Source organism: Bos taurus, chromosome 24, assembly GCF_002263795.3.
Source record: "Bos taurus isolate L1 Dominette 01449 registration number 42190680 breed Hereford chromosome 24, ARS-UCD2.0, whole genome shotgun sequence".
Classification (NCBI taxonomy): Eukaryota; Metazoa; Chordata; class Mammalia; order Artiodactyla; family Bovidae; genus Bos; species Bos taurus.
This window is the reverse complement of record NC_037351.1, coordinates 38,745,133-38,762,112: the sequence shown is the minus strand read 5'-3', so window position 1 is coordinate 38,762,112 and position 16,980 is coordinate 38,745,133. Positions and strand designations below refer to the sequence as shown.

At 44.3% G+C, this 16,980-nt stretch overlaps 1 protein-coding gene across 3 annotated transcripts in view; it reads left to right on the top strand.

Moving 5' to 3' along the window:
• Nucleotides 1–16,451, top strand: part of AKAIN1 (A-kinase anchor inhibitor 1) — a 47,292-nt gene extending 30,841 nt beyond the window's left edge. For 2 of the 3 annotated variants that reach the window (XR_239842.5, XR_239841.5), the window contains exon 3: nucleotides 14,400–14,487. Coding sequence is in view for 1 of the 3 variants with exons in the window: in XM_002697793.5 (XP_002697839.2) it covers nucleotides 14,400–14,599 (200 nt within the window). In the remaining 2 variants the exon portion in view is untranslated. Of the gene's footprint in view, nucleotides 1–14,399 lie in introns of all 3 variants that reach the window. The other variant, XM_002697793.5, reaches the window with a different exon arrangement.
• Nucleotides 16,452–16,980: the final 529 nt, after the last annotated feature.

Here is a 16,980-nt window from a genome sequence, read left to right as displayed (position 1 = left end):
AACATGATTTCTTGGAGGAAAATATCGATGCATATAATTATATTAAAATTATGTAAAATATATTAAATAATTTGGTCTATGAAGTATCGTAAGGAATAGATAGCGCTATGAATCAAGGACTAATCGTTCTATCAATAATTACTTATTAAGGAAGTATACAGTATAGTCAGAAGCCAGTTTATGGAGTCAGGCTGCCTCGGTTTGAATTCTGCTTACAAGCTGTATGATGTTGGGCAATTTACATAGTCTTTTTTTTTTTTTTTGGCTTGTTTCCTCATGTATAAAGAAGGATAAAACATGACCAACCTTATTCTAGTTATTACTACTGCATCACAAACCACCCCAAAACGTAGTGGCTTTAGCAACAGGACACTAGTCATTTGGGTCATGAATCTTCAATTTGGGGATGGGCACTTGGCAGAGACAGCTTGTCTCTGCTCCACAGCATCAGCTCGGTGGGATGACGAATATCTGAAGCCATGTGCCCTTCCGTCAGCTGATGGTTGATGCCGGCTGTCAGCTGAGATTTGACCTGGGTGCTATTGGTTGGAACATCTCTACGTGGCCTTCCCGCGTTGCCTGACCTCCTTTATACTGTGGTGGCTGGATCCACGGTGAACATCCCAAGGGAGGAAAAATCCTTGTGGGTGTGGTATTGCCTATCCGTAGAAGTCAGCCATCCCTTATCCCATATTCTGTTAATTGAAACCTTCCGAAATGCTCAAACAAGGTCAAGGGGAAGGGAATAGAATCCATCTCTTGATGAGGGATCGCAAGGTTCTGAAGAACATGGGAGACCAGAGATATGGTTGTGGTCATTTTGGGAAAACAGAACCTTTGACTTGCTTGATGTGGTTTTTGTGAGTCAGTTCATAAATAAAATATTTAGCACAGGAAGCAGTAAGCACACATGCTGTTGGTATTGCAGAGCATGTAACATGTGCTAAGGGGATTGTATAAGTTCTCTGGTTAGAAAGAGAATTCTGCAGTTATCAGTTGTCCCTAATTTCGGCATAAGGAAGCCAAGGGCTAGAGGCTAACTTGCCCAGCCATCCAGTGAAAGAACTCAGGTCATGAGACCAAAGTTGTGAGTGCTTGTTATTTCAGGTCAGACTCTGGAAACTTACAGAGCTGGCAATCATGGAAATAGACCTCTAAATAATTGATTAAGACAAGAAATGAATGCTCTGTCTCTAGAGAGCTTTGGAATCAAAGATAGACCTGATTATAGAAGAAATAGCCTTTTCTCTATCTTGTAGTATACTTGTGTTCAGTTGCAAAATTGGTTTTTCTGCTTTTATTTTGTGGTTGATAGGATCGGATGAAATTCTACCCAAATTGCTAATACCACTTATTTTGCCACATAATGCATACAAGGCAGTAGTTTTGTTAAAAATCATATTTTAAAAAAATATCCCATATGTATGAAAGCTTGCCAGTCTCATATACAAATATTTATAACTGTACCAGGAGACTACCTGAAGAAGTAGGCAGATGAGAAGTACATGGCACAGTCCAGGTCATCAGGTGGCAGGAGGGAGCTGCGATGTGGTGGGGGGTGGCCCTTGTTCATTTCAGAAGCCTTTACCTCCCAGCCCAGGGCCCAGCAAGCCCCAGCCCAAGCCCACTCCCACAGGCTGAGATGCTGACGTGAGACTGCAGGAGGGAGCCTCGCTACCTTGGACCAGTTCTTTGCAAATAAACTTTCTCTTTCTTAATGACGCCTCTGTGATCATCATTATGTTGGCACAGCCTGGCCAGTGCTCTCCCTAGAAAAAGCCCATTTCCATTGGTCTTGGCTAAGCTAATGCTTATTGAGTTGTCCTCCTGGAAACTTGGGGCAAAACAAGGTCTGTCTGCTGGCTCCCAAAGGCAGATTTGACATTTTCTCGATGTAAAATTTCAGCGGTTACAGTTACTAAAACTTCAGGCCAGTATGAGACTGAGGGGCTGCAGGCGAAGCGTGACTTACTTGCTCGGCATAGGCTGTAATGGTGGGCGGTTAATATGAATAGGTTTTAATCCGGGAGGACTCGTTGGGTTGGGGGCAGGGAGAGGAATGGTGGTCCCCTCTACAGTCTGCCATGCCTGAGGGCCTATCTTTCTTCCTGGCTGTGGGAGAAACCGCACTACTTCCTGCAGATAGAGGAACAAAGGAGAAAATTCATGAAACGTGCTCACTGTGCCAGGAACGTGGCAGGTGTCCAGTACAGGTTACCTAGAGGCAGCCACAGCGGCAGCAGTATCAAAGACTGGCATAGAGCACTTCAGCTAGGGGAAATATGAAAGAAGGCAACGTGGGAAAAGTAAATGTGATGTGTAATCTAACGCCAGCTAGACTGTAAGGGAAAAGTTTTCAGTGGGCATCGGTGAAAAGTAAAATATTTAAGGTAGAACCAGGACAACGTCATAAAACTCAAGATATTATCATGTTTATTACTAATAACCTCCTGTTATATGACTTGGCACTGGTTTATGAGACTGCCCTGTAAAACATCACTTCTGTTGTAAAGTCAATTGTTATAGACTCTTGATAGGATGATGTTGCCTGGTATTCCTGCAAAATTAATAATATTGATATGGGAGACACTGACGCTCGCCTAGACAGTAGCAACTTCTCCTTCATCTGGGTAAGAGTCCTATTTTTGTCCTGGTTTCAACCTTTTATCCATGTGGTTCAGGTAGCCTATAACCATCTAGGCTATAATGGTAGTTCTGTTCTTGTTGCCAATGATTGGTTCAGGGTGGAAAAGGAAGAAGGCGTCTAGTAAAAAGTTCCTAGCTCTTGGAAATAGCTACATTCTGCCTCTGGAGATTGCTTTATGAAGTTGTGATGCCTGGATCTACTGCAGCCGTATTGTGGACATGAGGCAGAGATTAGCCATCATTTTATTATTATTTTCATTGGCTTAGTTTTGCCTGGGGAGAGATGCATTCCATCATCTCTCCATTTGTTATACTGGATGAATGTATCTTGCTGCTGTTTTTGCACATTCTGCCTGTGTTAAACCCTACTTCTTACTTCTGCTCCATAATAGTGTCGATTGCAATCCCAGAGTCTCTTTGCTCTCTTGGGCTGATTGGGTCCCACTTCCCTGGCAGTGCTCTTATAGCATATTTCAGAACGTGGCTTTTTCCCATTTCCTATGTCTGTTCAATCTCATATGCTTTTCTTCCAGAAATTTTTAAAGGTCTGTCTTCATTGGTGTCCTCTGTTCCATTTTATCTTCTTTTTGTGGTTGTGGGTTTATTCTTTTTTACATTTTTATGCATTGGAAGGTGCACAGGCTAATGCTTGGGCTTAGTGGATCAGTTTGGTTATTTCTTTTGTAAATTGCTCATTATAATTCCATTATTTATGTTTTAATATTACTCCTTTCAAGGATTAAACAGTGAGAAGTCAGCTGAAACAGTAGTTCAGCTAAAGTGGAGATGCCAAGGATCAAACCCGAGACCTCATACCTGCAAAGCATGTGTTCTACCACTGAGCTACATCCCCACTGCTCCTTATATTTCGTTCCTATTTATATTGGAGTTGTCATTGATTTGCAAGACCTATTTATACACTAGGATATCAATCCTTTTTTCTGTGTATAGCCAATATTTTTCCTACTTTATTTCTTTTGAGAATTGTTTGTGTGTTTCATGACATATGGAAGACTTTACTGTAGTGTAGTAAAACTTATCCATCTTCTTTGTGGTTTCTTTCTTTGTTTTTATTCTTAGAAGGACTTTTTCTCCCCAATATCAGATGTATATTTCCTATTATATTTTTGATCCTCCCTTCCTCCCTCTCTTTTTGAACTCGAATGGGTTAAATTTAACTGATAACACTTTGAGTTCGTGGCACACCATCCTCACTGGTCCATGCAGAGCCCTTGCTTTTTACTTTCTCTTTTCCCTTTTGTCTTCTACCCTCAGTGGCATTTCTCTCTCCAACCATATACATCTACTGTAGTGCATGTAGTGTATGTTCTTCATTTTAGAAAACCATTCACCAGTTTTTATCCATCCGGAGTTAGAGATTAAAAAATTAAAAAAAAACAAAACCACTCAGTTTTCTTACTACCTCTCTCTAATTATTCCAACTGCCTTCTTCACCAAATGTCAGGTTCCAGGTTTTCTAACCTGTTCTGTTTCTCCGTCTGTTTTGGTGCTAGGATCACACTGCCTTAATGATTATCTAATTTAAAAACATTTGAATATGTAGAAATGAAAATCACATGTAATACTCTTCCTGTATCATTTAATTCTTCACTTTTTATTCATACGCTAGACAAGGGGGCCATTCTTTAATAAGTAGCAGCACATTTATGTATGTTAATGTAGTAAATCGCTGTCACTGCCATCTAAGCCAGTCACGTGTTACGGTTTTCAGACTGAAAACTATCGTGACTCTAGGAGCAGAAACATATTTAAAAGTAGTGCCTATGACTAATTCAAAAGGAAACATGCCTCAGTGAACTCTGGCTTAGAGTTGCTGAAGATGCAGACTGTGATTAACATTCTCATGACCTTAAATCACACTCTATCAACTTCTAAGCAAATAATTTCAAATGTCATTTTGTGGATTGATAAAGTAGGAGCCAAGAATGAAATCCGGGTCTGACCTTCTTTTTATCCATGCCGAGCAAACTTTTCTTTCTGGAATTGATATTTATCAGCAGCTTTCGTCTTTCCTGTGTGTTTATCGTGGGGTTGTGGTTTAAATATGGTTCTTATTCCATAGAGCACATGGAAATTTGTGGTGAGAATCAAATTTGCTGCTTTTGGACAAAAAATAGTGCCTTGTTCCATGAAGCAGCCCTCGACAGTGGTTCTAGGTGCTTGATGTGGGGGAGGAGATGGAGGGAGAAGGAGAGTAGCAAAGACTTTTTATGCTTCCCAGGGCAAAACGAAAAGGGAAAAGTGTCAACTGAGGAGCGCCTGAAGGATTAAATGTAGTAATTCAGAAAAACTAAAACGCTAGCATTTTGTTGCAGGAAACAAACAAAACCAAACCCACAACTGCTTTCCTTTAAGATGTGAGAATTTTAATTTCTACCAATAATTGGTAATATAATAATTGAGGGGGTTTGGTTTGGAGGAGGACTTGGGACACTTTAGGTAATTTAGGTAATTATTTAGTTCAGGGAACCTTCTCAACTAATAGATGCTTATAATCTTTCTGGATACTGTGTACATTCTAACTGATTTACTAAAAGCCACATAGTTTAAAAGCCATGAAAATAATAGCTAATCGCAGTAATTGCATAGCACATTTTACAATGCTGAATATGAGAGGATTTTTAGAAAAGGCAGGTTGAACCCAGAGAGGTCCAGTGAATCGTGTCAGCTTACTCAGTAGCCTAGGGGCTGGATTTGTATATCAGACCTTTATCAACGCCCAGTGTGGGTTCTGCCGTGTAGGAAATGCAGACTGCTTTCTCTAAGGATCACCTGGCTGTCTGGGGCACTGGGTGGAGACTGAGGATTAGCCAAGGTCACTTTCAACCACTGTGTGCTCACTGCAAAACAGTTGAGTTCATTGGATTAGAGATAATGAAGGGGAAGTTAGATACACATTTTTCACTTGCTTTTCCTGAGTTAATTTTCTTTTGAGTGAATGAAAAATTCATTTAGCAAAATAAGTACAAAATTTTCGTATATCTGAAACCACCAGTGGCTCTAAATTGTGTTGCTTTTTGTTTGCTAAGTCATGTCTGACTCTTTGCAACCCCATGAACTGCAGCACTCCAGGCTTCCCTGTCCTTCACTGTCTCCCGGAGTTTGCTCAAACTCATGTTCATTGAGTCAGTGATGCCATCCAACCATCTCATCATCTGTTGCCCCCTTCTCCTCCTGCCCTCAATCTTTTCTGGTATCAGGGTCTTTTCCAATGAGTCAGCTCTTCGCATCAGGTAGCCAAAGTGTTGGAGCTTCAGCTTCAGCATCAGTCACAAGCAGTGAATTACTTACTCCTCAGCTTCACAGAAGGGCTTCCCTGGTGGCTCAGATGGTAAAGAATCTGCCTGCATGCAGGAGCCCCGGGTTCGATCACTGGCTTAGGAAGATCCCCTGGAGAAGGGAATGGCTACCCACTCCAGTATTCTTGCCTGGAGAATTCCTTGGACAAAGGAGCCTGGTGAGCTACAGTCCATGGGGTCACAAAGAGTCAGGCATGACTGAGCAACGTTCACTTTTTCACCTTCAACTTCACAGAATTCTACTCTGTAAAGGCAAATGAACTTTGTAATAAGAGTAGGCACTAATAGGGCATATTTTTTATCTTTTTGTCATCTTGCTGGGATTAATTTATTCCTCCCCCCTGGGTTAACATGATTTTACATAAAATCATTTCCATGTGTATTTATTTTTTGTTTTTTTTTCCATGTGAATTTTAAATTAAAATATGAGTTGTTCCCCCCCCTCCCACCCAGCCATCCTTTTTTTCATCTTGCTGTAAATTTTCTACACACAGTTAGAGAATATAGTCCAAATATATTCACAAATAGAGGATATATTCCACGTGTAATATCTGCCTATGCTATATATTCAAATGCGTATCATCTTTTCTGTTCATTTGGTAGAATGACAACCTCTACCCCTTTCCCAGTTTTCTAAAAAGTCTGATTGTTGTACTATTGGATTTTTAAAATAAAGTGCCCAGTACATTATGTGACTCCCCTAAGTCTACCAGATGGATCCCAAAGATACTGAGTCATACTGTTCAGCCTTCTGAACACACATATTGTTAACATTATCTGCCAGTGTTTTAAAAACTCATTTGCAAATATTCTACCTGTTAATGATTCAGAGATTTAGTAGTGTATCTTCTAGTTTTCTTACTTCTTAGAATCCATTTTAATCCATGTCTGTTAATGCCAATCAAATATTGAAAAAAGAGCTTGAAGGCTGCCAAGAAGACAACATGGCTTTAACATACAAAGAGTTTCAAGCATGTATATGAGAAGTTTTTCCATAGATCATATTTTTAAAACATAATATAAAGTCTTCATTCTGTACCTTTCATAGTGCCTTTTGAAATGATTTCTGAATAATCAAAACATTTTGTTATTGAAGCATAATATATCAGATTTAATATAAAAGTCAGATTTAATTGAGGAATGAGATGCCCTGAGAGTGCCTGTAGCTTGACTGAGATATACTTGGTAAAAACTTTTCCAGGCACTGCCTGCAGTTTCAATCGGAATTTAGTAATTTAGTTTTATTTTGGGGTAGCTCATTTGCATCCTCAGCAGTACTGTTGCCCTTTCCCTTCATCTCTCCCTCCCTTCCTTTCTTCTTTTCTCTGAGTCTGATTCTTGCACCAAGTGTGTGGTGCATTTGCTGTGCCCTGACCTGGGGTTTTGAGGCTGACCGCCAAGGCTCCCTGAGACCCAGAGTGAGACACATGTTCCGTGGGTCTGACAGCCGCTCCTCATGTCGGGGTTATTTTCCTTCAGTCTCTCTTCCTTCTGAAATATCACTGGAACGAAAAAAAAGACATAAAGCATCTGATCTTGCTTTTCACTTCCTTTTCTATTTCCAGCCACCTGTTCTTGTTTTCTAATTAACCCCAACACAGTGACAAGAGCCAAGATTCTCATGGTTCTGTAAAACTCAGAGTAAAAAAAAAACACATCTACTAGGTTGTTGCCCTAAGGGAGACTCGACATCATATTTGAGGAAGGCGACTCTCTTATTTCTTTGTCCGATTTGTAGAGGAAGCAATGGTGACTTGCCTTCTCACTCCTCTGCTTCAAAAATGAATCAGAGGGTTCTGTGTATAGTGTGTGATAAAGGGGAGGCTTGTTCCTAAGAGCTCAGAAAGGACCAGAGGTGCACTTCGAACCCCATGCTTCTAGGCCAGGGCCTCTGCACAGGCTGATGGCCTCCCAGCACCTGTGTGTAAACTGATTCAGTAGAGTCTGGTGTGTGCAGGGTTCAGGGGGTTGATAAACGCCTGGGGAGTCTTCATGGCAGACGCTTGGCCAGTAGGAGTAAAATCACCCGGCAACATCCGATGGGCCTTTCCACACTGCCTTTCTCTGAAAAGTATTTGAAACCAAGCAGAGGGTGCTGAGAACTGACAAGGGCCCTGTAAGGAAGGGAAAGGAGGAGAGAAAGGAGAAAAACTGGCTAGTAGGAAATGAGAGAGAAGAAATTGCTGTAAAATTTCCAAAGCGGCAATTGACCGGGTTAGATGTGGCTAGGAAATTGGAGCAGCCTTTCTGATATTCTCATGCCAGGGTGCTTTCTGCACGGAGGCTGGTGCCAGAAAGGTATCTCCCGGGCGCTTTCCTCCTGAACTGGACTTTTATCACAGTGAAGCAGCAAAAGGTAGCAAAGGCGGCCAAAAGCAGGGAAGGGAGGAGACAGAACAGGTTGGAGAACGGAACCCGGGCGCCTGGGGTGGCAGTCCCTCACTGAGCAGATCCTGAGTGTCTGCTGTGGACCAGGGCTGGGCTCCGGGGTCAGGACAGATGGGGTCGTGTCCTGGGGGCTGATGGTCTAGTGAGGAGGGACAGACCAGCAGCACAGGTCAGGCCACTGTTGGCAGACGGGGGGCCAGTTCATTCCTGACGGCTATTCCTTCACTCATTCCCTCTTGATGGGAGACTTCCTCCGTAAGGAAGTAGCTTTTCTTCTCTGGGCTGAGGTCAGAATGCTAGTGGGGCATTGCTGCATGGGGTCAGGTGCCCCTTTGGAGTGGGCAGAGCTGGACGATGGCCGGAGGAAGGTTAGTTCCACACTGTGCCCCAGCTCCTGTGCATGTTCCTCCATTAGGAATTCGTAGATAACATCTGTCTGATTTTCACTGCTTCCGGCATCTCTTGGCTTATATGGGAGCCAGAAGGACCCGGGGGCCATGGCGCTGTTTCAGGGCATGGGGATCCCATGCCTGTAGCTTCCACTTCCTGTGGTTGGAAGACACAGTCTCACAGAACTCCTTTTCTGTTGAGATGAATAGCATTCACATTCATCAAAAAACATTTCTCAGTTTATAGCCTCTTTTTGTCATTGGGTTGTGCATGAGGAGATCTGTGAAATATTTTAATCTGACAGTGGAATCATCTTCAAAAGGGTGGGAAACTGCTCCTTCAAGGAGAGTAAGAAACATCTTACTTTCTGTTAGGCACAGTGTGTCTCTGCTTGTCCTTCTCAGGCCCCTGCTGTATACGCCTGTCCCCATCCGGGACAAAGAATTACTACTGAGAGATTATTTAGGTAAAATATTAAAATTTAATCTTGCACTGATGACTTGTCACAGCTGGGAATCTGATTCCTTCTTTAGCAGAAAATGGTGATTGTGAGGATTATGCTGTTCATCTTTAAGGAGGACAATACAAGAGGATTTTTGTCTCTGTTTTTTGAGGATGCCTCTGAAGGCACTCAGAGAACGAGGATCAGCTCCTTCCTGCCTCCTTTCCTCTCTCCTTCCTTCCTCCTCTGCCTCCCTCTCCCCTTTCCATCTTGAGTAAAAAGGGAGAGTGTGAGCCTAGTTTTGACCAGGAACTCAGAACCTTTCGTTAAATATTTACAAGAGCTGGTAATTCAGTCAAGTAATTCTCATTTGAATGAGGACAGGAAACTCTGGATTGTGTTTCTAGCTGCTTCAGAGCTCTTGGAAGGACAAACTATAAATGACCTCATGGTTCCCTGGTGGCTCAGACGTAAAGAATCCGCCTGTAATGCGGGAGACCTGGTTCGATCCCTGGGTTGGGAAGATCCCCTGGAGGAGGGTATGGCAACCTACTCCAGTATTCTTGCCTGGAGAATCCTCATGGGCAGAGGAGCCTGGCGGGATACAGTCCATGGGGTCGGACACGACTGAATGACTAAGCACAGCACACAGGCATTCTGTGATCAGAAAGCACTGTGGATGCCCTGGTGATTCTAAGTGTGTGTGATAAAATGAAACCACAGTCTTGTCTCAAAGGTTTCCCCTGACAACACTCACACACACAGTTACACACTGACACATCTACACATTCACACACACATTCATACATATAAACATTCGTGTACACACCCACACCCCATCTAGGGAGCAGGGCAGACAGCTCTATGTCTACGGACATTCCATCCCGGTCTGCAGCAACCCCAGGAGTGGCCACCAGGGGGCAGCAGAGGCCGCAGAACCTGGCCGGCCCCGCTGGAGGGGTGGTGGGGGGAGCTGAGCCTCTGGGGATGGACTTCTGGGGTAGGGACCTGGCTCCCAGAGAGAGGAGAGGTCGAGTTCCCCCAGCATCCCCAAGTTTGTTCTGCTTCCTGTTCGGGCCTAGTATGTCACCTTTTTAAACACAGGGGTTCACATGGTCCTTAGTTTTCCTGTCCCCTTCATGCATGGCTCCCATGTTCCTGGAGCGGCCATCCGTGACCCTACCTGCTCTCCTTTCCTGGCACATCCCTGGGGTTGGGGACTGCAGGAGCCCACAGTCTGGGCCAGCTGGGGTCGTTTGGGGGCTCCAGGAGGGGAGGAGGGGCAGTGGGTGACATGGCCACGCGTGAGAAATGATCTGAAGAGAAGAGGGGCAGTGGCTGTCACAGGGTGGTCTGTCCTTCCCACCCCATGCTGTTGGAGGGATGGACATGTGGAGGATGTCCATTTTCATTCTTGTGAAAAGTGTCATATACCCTAGTTTGGAGTCAGACTCTTGTTTCCCTGTTCCTCTACATTGCCCTTTCTGAATCTCTTCTGCACAGAAATTCTAGAGCTGCTGCTCACTGCAAGAAAGTGGGGGCTGGAGGACTTGGTTTCCTGCATCTTTGGGGTGGAAGGAGGGAAACTTGTAGCTGAGTTTTTCAGAAATCCATGTGGAGACCAGAACAGCATTTTGGGTCTCTCTGAACTCACAACCCAGTCTTGATGGAGTTATTTGCTATCCAAGTGTTCAGAACATTAAATACCTAACACATTTCCAAGGTGGCATTTTTGCGAGCATTTTTCCTGCCTCAGTTTCCTCGAGTGAAAAACTTTTTTCCCCCGTGTGTGTGTGTGTGTGTGTGTGTCTATGACAAAAAACAAAAGCCGAGCTGCCCTCATAGGGATGTCTGCAGTTTGCATATTTAGTGACCCAGTGGGGAAAGGTGACAGCTAGAGATGCTGCTTCTTATACAGCCTTTACCACCAGCTGTGTGATCCAGGGAAAATCACTAATCGGATTTGGCCTCAAAAATGGGAATACTGACCTTTTCCAAAATCCATCAAACTGGAACATAATAGGGTTAATGTCATAGAGGCAAATGACACTTAGGATGTTGGGGGGGAAACTGTACGTTTTTAGCAGAAGTATATTCCTAAGGTCCTTAGAAGCATGGTTTTGATGGATATAAATAGGGAATTAGGACCTGTTATTAACCACCTTGCACTTGAGGTCCTCTGATGACTTCCGGTTGGGGCAGGTGCCCGGTGGAATAGCAGGATCTGAGGGGAGGAGGCGAACACGAGGGCTCACGGCAGCCTTCTGGAAGCCAGCCCCAGGGGGTAGGGGGGTCTCTCCAGAAACTGCCCACAGGGATGTGTGCCTGACTGCATGTGGGGGGATGCGGGAGGGGGTTACCCCTCAGGGTGGAAAGATGCTGAAGACAGATTCAGTCACATCTCGATTTCTTGATTTCAGCATGTTTATATTGGGCGTTTCGAGTTTAAAGCTAATTAAATCGATTCATCATCTTTTGTGAAATACCAAAACGATTTGGTAAATGCTAAGTAGGCTAGCGGACGTTTACATCACTTAACACAAGGCGCAGGCCACCTGCAACGTGTAGGTGATTCATTAATTTCAAGTAAGTTTCATGCATGTAAGTAAATGGCAAAACTAAGGGTTTCAGTTGCGGCTCCGCCTTCTGCTGTGTTTGTGCTGTGGGTGTCTCGCCAGAAACTTGTTGCCAAGACCCTTGTCAGGGAGCTTTTCCCCCTGTGTTTTCTTTTAGAATTGTATGGTTTCAGGTCTTATATCTGACTTTAATCCATTTTGAGTTAATTTTTGTGAGTGGTATGAGATAGGGCCTAGTTTCATTCTTTTACATGTGAATATCCGATTTTTGCAGCACCGTTTTTAAAAAATTTATATTTTCTCAACTTTTTATTTTGTGTTGGTGCGTGGCTGGTTAACAATGTTGTGACAATTTCAGGTGAACAATGAAGGGAGTCAGCGATACATATACATGTACCCACTCTCCCCCAAACTCCCCTCCCATCCAGGCTGCCACCTAACATTGAGCGGAGTTCCATGTGCTGTACAGAGGGTCCTTTTTGGTTATCCATTCTGAATATAGCAGTGTGTACATGACCTTCCCAAAGTCCTTAACTGCCCCTTCCCTCGGCAACCATAAGTTCATTTTCCAAGTCTGTGAGTTTCTTTCTGTTTTGTAAGTTCATTTGTGTAATTTCTTTTTAGATTCCACATATAAGGGATGTCATGTTATATTTCTCCTCTATCTGACTTACTCCACTCAGTGTGACACTCCCTGGGTCCATCATGTTTCCAACACCATTTATTGAAGAGACTGTCTTTTATCTCGAGTATTCTTTGCTCCACTGTCGAGTATCAGTTGACCGTACACGCATGGGTTTATTTCTGGGCTCTCTCTAATGTTCCATGGGTCTGTGTGTTTGTTTTTATGCCAGCACCGCATGGTTTTGATTACTGTAGTGTTTATAAAATAGCTTGAAATCAGGAAATGTGACACCTCGTGCTTTATTCTTCTTTCTCAGAACTTCTTTGGCTATTCAGTGTCTTCTGTGGTTCCGTATATAACTTGTTGTTTTGCTTTTCCTCTCTTAAATGCTCTGAGTGGCTTTACCCTCATCTTCATCCTTCTCTTTCTCCGTTTGAGCTCATTGCACCTCTTTTTGTCCCACATGCTCTGCCATAGGTAGAAATTCCTGACCCAGAGCAAAGTGGTGATGAGGGCAGTTAAGGTTAAACCTGCCTTGCAAATCCCCGAAGGGATCCCCCAGACACAATCTCACAGACTGCCTCTGACTTCTTAATCGATTTTTCTTCATAATGGATGAGCGAGGAGAAGACGATTTAGCTTGGATGTTAGGTCACAGCTAAATTCAGAGTAGGTTTTCTTTTCCTTCTCTGTCTCCTGTTAAGAACTCATCCTGCTCTTACCCTTAGAGCCATCTGTCCTCCACCCAAAGAGTGAAAAGTGACTTCACGCAAGGATCATTCACGAATTCACACAGATCCGGCTTGGCTGAGATGCTCTTTCTGGGGCACCCCTGGCCCTTTGGTACCTCGTTGTTGCCCACGCACTTACGCTGCTTCGTGGTCTCAGCCGATCTCCCTGAGGGCCAGCTGGGGCCTGCCGCGGGTGTATGTCTTCTTGCTTTTCACTTTAGCCTTGCCGTTGCATGGAAGTCATCGCTTTTTTGTTGTAGTGATAGAGCCTCCCTGAGTCGTAAGCTGGGCACATGGCTGTCAGGTTGGTGACTGTATTTGTGGTCTTCTGTGTGGTAAGTGTGGCCACGTGGCTCCATTTCCCCCAGTAAAATGTGAGCAGAGTGATGTTCGCAGGGTCCGCCACAGTTCCTCCAAAGAAAATGCCCTGCCCTTCCTTTTCTCTTTGGCTTCCTTCCAGCCCCAGAGGGGATCTGCGTTAATGAGCCCCACTCATGCAATACTTTGGCCACTTGATACGAAGAGCTAACTCATTGGAAAAGACCCTGATGCTGGGAAAGATTGAGGGTAGGAGGAAAAGGCGGTGACTGAGGCTGAGATGGTTGGATGGCATCACTGACTCAATGGACATGAGTTTGAGCAAGCTCCGGGAGATGGTGAAGAAGAGGGGAGCCTGGCGTGCTGCAGTCCATGGGGTTACAGAGAGTGGAATAGGACTGAGTGACTGAACAACAACGAGCAGCTGAGGGTGATGCAGTCAGAAGCGACAGAGCGATGAGATGGAAGGAGGCAGGCTCTTGTGAGAGCCTAGAGAAGCAGAACCACCAGAGGATGCTGGGAGGATGGGAGTAGAAATTCGGCACATCACTGGGGCAGACCTGTGGAGATTCTGCTGGAAAGGGAGACAGGGAGACAAGAGTGGTATGTGTTAGGTACTCAGTCGTGCCCAACTCTTTGCAACCCCATGGATTGTAGCCCACTGGGCTCCTCTGTCCATGGAATTCTCCAGGCAAGAATACTGGAGTGGGTTGCCATTTCCTTCTCCAGGGAATCTTCCCAGCCCAGGTTTTAAACCTGGGTCTCCTGCATTGCAGGTGGATTCTTTACTGGTAGAGCCATCAGGGTAGCCCCCTGCTGTGCAGGGTTCCTCACAACTAATGTGGTGGGCCCCTCTAGAGATCTTATTTATTAGCCTCTTTTTTCCTACCAGCCCCGGCCTGTTTAACCTCCCACACCCCCAATTAACCTTGTGCTTTCCCCTCCCTTTCTGTTCTTGGCCAGGTGAAAAGCCTGGAAGTGAGCCCGAAGAGGCGAAGCTGCAGACCACCAGCAGACAGATCGTGCAGAATGCCATCCTTCGGGCCGTGCAGCAGGTCTCCCGGGAGAGCCAGAGCCGGAGGAGGGACGCCAGGGCCGGCGACACCGCCCGGGGCAGCCTCCGGCCGGGCGCAGGGGAATCGACCAAGAAGCACGAGAAGTAACACACGGCCGGCGCTCTTATCACACGCTTGGTTTCCAGCCCTTTTTCAAGTGTAGGATGTGTCACCAGAAACGTTGCCAGTGAAGCAAACCGAAGAGTCATTCACACCTAGCAGTAGGACGAATTCGAGCTAGCCCTCGGCCGAGGGGCTCTGTTCTGGCAAGTGCATCAGACAGCTTTGTTTCTATTAATGCAGTGCCTCTGAAATAGGCAGACTAGACACTGCCATCACAGGTGTAGTTTTGCAGCACAATTCATTTCTAAAGTTCTCTTAAAAAAATGGTTCTGTCTTGTTTGTTTATTTGGCCTTGTATGCATTCTTCCTGTAACTTAACTCACCAGTTCTCTCTGCTGAAGCACCGAGTGCCCTATTGTGGTCTTTACAATATTTAAACAAGGCTTGCTGGAAAGGTGAGGGAAGGGCATTGCAGTCCTCCTCAAATATGGAACTGAAGGCTTTAATAAAGTGGGTTCAGGCCCAAGATCATATTAAGGAAAGGTAAATTCTAAGTCCCTCAGGATCTTACAGAGGCATGTATTTATATTATTTTGTAAAAAAAAAAAAAAAAAAAGGAAGAATTTAGATTTTCAAGGACTCAGTCTCAATTCTCTCAATTGTTTGATAGCTGATATTTTCTCCCTGTGCAGAAAGCCTTGTGAAATGTTACAGATTTCTTTTTCTATTTCACAGTGAAAGTAAGACAGGTGAACCTAAGTGCACAAGTGAAGAACAGCCGGGATTGTAGATTCCATCCTGAAATGCCCTGGGGTCTGATTATGGGATGCAGGGTCCTCGGAGGGAGCTCTGAGGCCTTATAAATGCCGTGTGGCCATCAGACTATGCATATACACTAGTAATTTGCAAATAGGGACTTTCCTTCTCCCATCCACAAATTAGATTTTTGTTTTTTGAAACTATGAATATCATACCTATCTGGAATGAATGACATGTAAAATGGGAAAAATCATTTTCTCAACTCTCTGAAATGTGAAAATACAGTGAGATCAACAAAGCGACCGTGTTGTGAATGCAGTCGTGGGAGTGTATGTGTGCAAATGGATAAAGCCACCTGTGTTGCCACAGAATGAGTTCTGCTCCCCTTCCACGTGGGGGCCGTACAGCCCTCTGTGTCCCTGCTGTCCTATTTCCTGGGCTCCCCAACAGCTACTGAGCTGGTGCTTCTGAGAACAGAGAAAGAGTCTGACCTTTGTTAGAAACTTTTGGGCTTCCGAGTGTCAGTGTCTACATCTGACGGTTTTTTAAAAAGCAAAGTACCAGCGAATGAAGTGTGACTGATATTGACAGACTTCTAAAATCCCACTATTTACACTTTCCAGAATGGATACTGTTGAGAAATAAATGAGAACAGTGTCTCATCAGTTCTGTTAGACACTCTCACACCATGTGGAATGTGATGGAATAAATTTACAGGGAGAATGATTAGGGAGGGAGCAGAGGGGTGAACCTTCAAATGTGGTTTATTCATAATTTTCTGTAATACTCATGACAGTTGAAGAACGAGTTTAAGTTGAAGTTATATCATGGATGGAATATAATTGTACAACCTAGATAATAGGAATGAAGGTATTAAGGGAACTGAGTCAGGAGTATCCACGATTGAAAAAATAAATCCAATGCTTGTATTTTACAAGTGATCCGGCCCTCTGTCTACTGAGATGTCTGGATAGAACCAGCCTTGGGTTTAGCTGCCAGATGGCAGAAACCCATAAACATGCTCTCTTTCCTCTCTGGTGTGTCTGTGCTAATACTCTGGGGGATCTTGGAGAATCTCTGATTAACCTCTGTATCTAAATGTTATTTATAAATAAAATATACCCAGCTTTGAAACACATTGTCATTTAAGCCAAGTTTTCTTCACCCTACTGTTTGGCTCCTTTCATATGGGTCCACGAGGCATCCCAAGGCTGTTTTCCAAACCTCTAGATTCTGGAATCCTGAAAGCACTTCTTAATGGGCTGTCACTGACCCTGTCTGAACACAGCTGTGGGATGTGGGTCCCTGAAGCTTGAGCAGAAAAGCTTGTGTGTGCTAAGAAGTGGCCTTTTGATCTCAGGAAGTACAGGTAAGTAGGTTTGGAAGCCAGGTGTCTTTCATGGTCTTTCTGAGATGGAAAGTCTACAGCTAGGAACAGAGATATTGATATGTTCTTGGAAGGCAAAAAGAAAGTTTATCTGTCGCTGCACTCGACAGATTAGTGCCTTATTAGTAGAATCCTAAGGAAATGGCAACCACTCCAGTATTCTTGCCTGGAGAGTCCCATGGACAGAGAAGCATGATGGACTACAGTCCATGGGGTCACAAAGAGTTGGACACAGCTGAATGACTGAACACACAAGAAAACTTAGCCATAAAAATAAATG